General features: G+C 38.1%; 1 protein-coding gene across 1 annotated transcript in view; it reads left to right on the plus strand.

Moving 5' to 3' along the window:
- Positions 1-4292, plus strand: part of AHCYL2 (adenosylhomocysteinase-like 2) — a 218102-nt gene that overhangs the window by 181296 nt on the left and 32514 nt on the right. Inside the window, exons 6-7 of the mRNA XM_012664737.1 lie at positions 773-867; positions 3447-3553. Coding sequence (XP_012520191.1) covers positions 773-867; positions 3447-3553 — 202 coding nt within the window. The remainder of the gene's footprint in view (positions 1-772; positions 868-3446; positions 3554-4292) is intronic.

Raw genomic sequence — 4292 nt, forward strand, 5'->3', positions numbered from 1 at the left:
TATAATAGAAAAGTAATATTAATACAAATATTAAATGTATAGCCCAATTAATTGTACATATGCATTCACTTATTTTTTTAAACAAATGTTTATTGACCTACTCTAAGAGTTATAAGGACAAATGAGACAATGTCTTTGCCCTCAGAATTTTATATTTTGGTCAAGGAGATAATACACATCTATAAGTAATGATAGTACAAGGACATATATGATAAATGCCATGGCAGATCATAAATCTATATTCAGTACATAAACAAGGGGCTTGGTAAAGTTCAGATTCCTTGAGAGCTTACTTCCAGCGGAGTTAATCAGGCTTCATTTAGGAACATGACGCTTAACTGAGCTATGAATTATAGCAACATTTTAGCAGATGGAAAAGAGTGTAAGGGTTTTCCTGATGAAAAGGGTGGGATGACTAAAGTATAGAAGCAAGAAAGATCAAAGAGGAGCTGGGAAATGGTGAGAGTGCCAGTTTAAGTGGATCAAGAAGTACTTACTTCTCTTTTTTCCTTTTTACTCATATTTTTAACAACCATCATACTGTTGTCCATTTAGCTTGTCCTTTTTGGGCTAATAAGAGCAGAATGACCACCAAAGACAAAAAAATGGATAAAGATGCTAAAGGCCATGCTAATCAGTGAAGAAAGTCATCCAAGGAATATAGCAGAATGAGAGAGTTTGGAATTGGGGAAAACCAATGTCTTCTTGTGACAATTTGGGGGTTGGCCCTTTTTTCAGTTTTTAATGGTTTCTTTTTGTTTCTTTTTCTCAGGATTTCCTGTCTTTGCCTGGAAAGGAGAGTCAGAAGATGACTTTTGGTGGTGCATTGATAGATGCGTGAATGTAGAAGGCTGGCAGCCAAACATGGTGGGTCAGATTTCTGCTAACACAATTCTGTAGGGGTCAGGGGTGGAGATAGAAGGAGTCTATGGCCTGGGAGAGGGTTTCTCAATGATAAGGAAGGAAAATGGTTCCATTTCTATCTGATATACCTGAATTTCCAGTGAAACTAGATGCTTATGCTTAGAGTACCCTAAGAGTATTGAACCTCTTGTAACCTCAAGGTGCCTTAATTCTTAGAAGCATTCATATTCATTAGTAACATTAAAGCACTGCTCAGGATTCATACATGGCTGGTTAAAAAGCAAGGGTAATGACTTTCCTTCCCCTACCACTGCCCACCATCCCCCACCAACAACAACCAAAAAACCCAAACAAACAAAAAAACACAATAACTCCTGAGATACTTAGCTTTCTCTCTAGAATCTATATACTGAATTTTTAGTAAACCTGAAGAACTTCCAAGTTCAAATTTCTTCTCTTTATTCATTTACTACCTTAAAAGAGATGACCAAGCAAAGTTTTGCATTTTTAATTTTTGTTTCATTTTTAAAAAGATTAAGTCTTGAAGCCTGGATAGTACATTAGATTTGCAGAGAGGCAAAAAGCTACACGAAGTATGCGGCACTCCTATTTCATAAAAATTCTGCACACTAGAGGAGAAATTAGGGAATCAACTGAAAAAAGAATCCTTGAAGCTGTAGTCGAATTGCTTACTGCTGCAGACTACAGAGCAGACCTCATCTGGCTCACAGCAGGGAAGCAGCCTCTTTCTGAATTCCGTGATCCAGGTCACATTGCACCCAGTGCTGGTTTGAGGAAGCTGGGTTGAAGCCTTCATACCAAAGGGGTGGGGGGTGTGGTTGACAGTGGCTATAAGATGAGTCAGCTCATTCCAACAGTTTTAACAGCAACAGGACAGAGATGACTGACAGACACTAAAGAATATATGCCAGGGGTTTTCTCCTGAGAATAAAACATTGATTTTATAGTCAGGAACCCAGAGAAGACATGCAGTTGTACTCAGAGAGTTTTTACAAACTGTGGAGCCAACACAAACTGCTAGGAAGGTTAATGAAGAGAGTAAGAAAAGGACAAAAACAGTTGTCACTCCAGAAAACAGGACCCATACCTCTTTGGATCCTATCAAGATCTTAGTACTTTTCCTTGCTTTACAACCTCACGAAGATTTCCTGATGACAAGAATTTTCTGCAATAGATTTACATGGTGAGAATTAGGGGCTGCATTCATTAAATAAATATTAAGGATAGCACCTACCTGCCTGTAGCAGGTATATTTTTTAAAAGGGAACAGTGGATGAGAATAGAACTTACAACACAGAGTTCCCAGTTCAATCTTTTTTGTCTTTGGTCTTTTTTGTGGCAAGGGAAAACTCCACGAGGGATTCCATACGTGCAGAAACTCAGAAGAGCCTTTCGGTTTCTTAGGGCATCTGTTCTGAGCGTTTCTACTTGTGTTTGGAGCAAGTATAAGAGTTTTAAGAGTTCCGCCTTGGATCCCTGCTCTCAAGCAAGGCTTAATTGAGTCAGAGAAAATAGATCAACAACCGGAGCAGAAGTATAAAAGAGATCAGGTTCTGGATGTGAAGTTGGGGATTTTGTGTACCCTGGGGTCCAGGATGGCATTTTAGGCACTCACAGGGGAGTTGATAATTGATGAGACTGCAAAATGGGTGCATGCCAGCAAAGGGCAGCTCAGTTCTGCAGGGACTTTCCAGGAGGATAGATATAACAATTTGCAAAGTCCTGCTAAGCACTTTTAACAGCCCAGTGAAGGGCTGAAGTGCCGCAGCCTAGTGCCTGATAGTGTTCTAAGCTGGTGCTTCTTTACCTTATTTATAATTCAGAAACTTTCCTTTGCTGATGAAAGCTCCAGTGGGCACAGCATTGTGTTTATCTTTAATCCCAACCTGAAATAGTGATGAGCTGTTCAGAGGCATGCTTGCACACCTACATGCTGCACGGTTCCCTGGTTATTTTTAATTTGGTTTATACAGAGCGTGAGGTTGTGCTAGGCAAAACCCTATAATGCTGCCTGATATTTTGGGTGGGAGAGTGCCTGTACTTCAGGAGAAGTAAAGGGTTAGTGAATTCAGTCTTATAAACCATTGTTCTGAGAGGGAGACTAATTATCTGGCCTTTTATTTTAAACTAAGCCTCAACTGAATATATTTAAAGTCCTGAATTTAAGCAATAGAAATCTGCTATATAAAGTTTAGGCTTTCTGAATATTTACAGTACATTCAAGGACTAGTGATCTAGATAACTACTTAAGCTGCCAGTCCATAAGAAAATCCTCATTGTGTTGCTGTGTATTTTGATAAAGTAGGTGTGTCATGTGGGAGGGTCATTTGGCTGTGAGAATTACAATTGGCCTTTCACCTCTCATTGTCTTTTGCTTCAGTTTAATGACTATTTAGTAGATTATTCCATTAACCCTGCTTTAAGTTATTTTACATAATCATCTGGGAAATTCGGCATATCTATAAATTGGTAATTAGAAATTGGGATACAAAACCCAGAGAAGCACTGAAGCCTTGAGCCTTCAGCAAAGTAAATGACGTTATTGATGCTTACTATTGCAGATCTTGGATGATGGAGGGGATCTCACTCACTGGATTTATAAAAAGTATCCCAACATGTTTAAGAAAATCAAGGGCATAGTAGAGGAGAGTGTCACTGGAGTTCATAGGTAAGATTTGACATGAGCATACCTGGTTTTATGTAGCCTAGACGTATAATCTTGTAATCACATATCTATTGAACACATTATGTTAAAAAAATTGGAACCTGCTACGAGGTGACCAGATCTGAACCTGCACACTTATTTTTTAATTAATGCAAATAACAAACCTGAAATAGAGAGGGGGTCAGGTAGGGGAATAAGTGGAGTCCTCATGTTTTCTAGTCATTATAATACAATGAATTCTTGTCCTTTTTGGACAAATTCATTTATTCAACAAATACCTATTGAACGTCTACAATGAGCCAGGAACTGCTCTAGGTGCTAGGGATTTAGCAGTGGACAAAACAGACAAAAAGCTGTGTCCTCATAGAGCTTATGTTCTTACATAGAGTGCGGGGGTTCTGTTCTGTTTCTCAAAGGAACACTAGTTCCCTGAGTAAAATTGGAATAATTTCTGTTTGCTATTATTCACACATAAAGACCTGAAAGTATGACATAAAAGTTTTAGGGAAGTAAATTCTGAATCAGCCACCATCGCTGCTTCAGTGTATTGTTATCTTTTTGAATATACGAAACTATAGTATAACATACCTTCGCACTCTTAAAAAGGGATGAATTCTGAATAAAACCCATAGTTCAATGTGTAATTGACTCAGTTTAAAATAAAACTCCTATATATAAATATACATATTGAGATTATAAATTTGAGACTATTTGAAAGTTAAAATTGTTGCATTGGAGTAGT

This window comes from Propithecus coquereli, unplaced genomic scaffold (genome assembly GCF_000956105.1).
Source record: "Propithecus coquereli isolate 6110/MARCELLA unplaced genomic scaffold, Pcoq_1.0 Scaffold91, whole genome shotgun sequence".
Taxonomy (NCBI): Eukaryota; Metazoa; Chordata; class Mammalia; order Primates; family Indriidae; genus Propithecus; species Propithecus coquereli.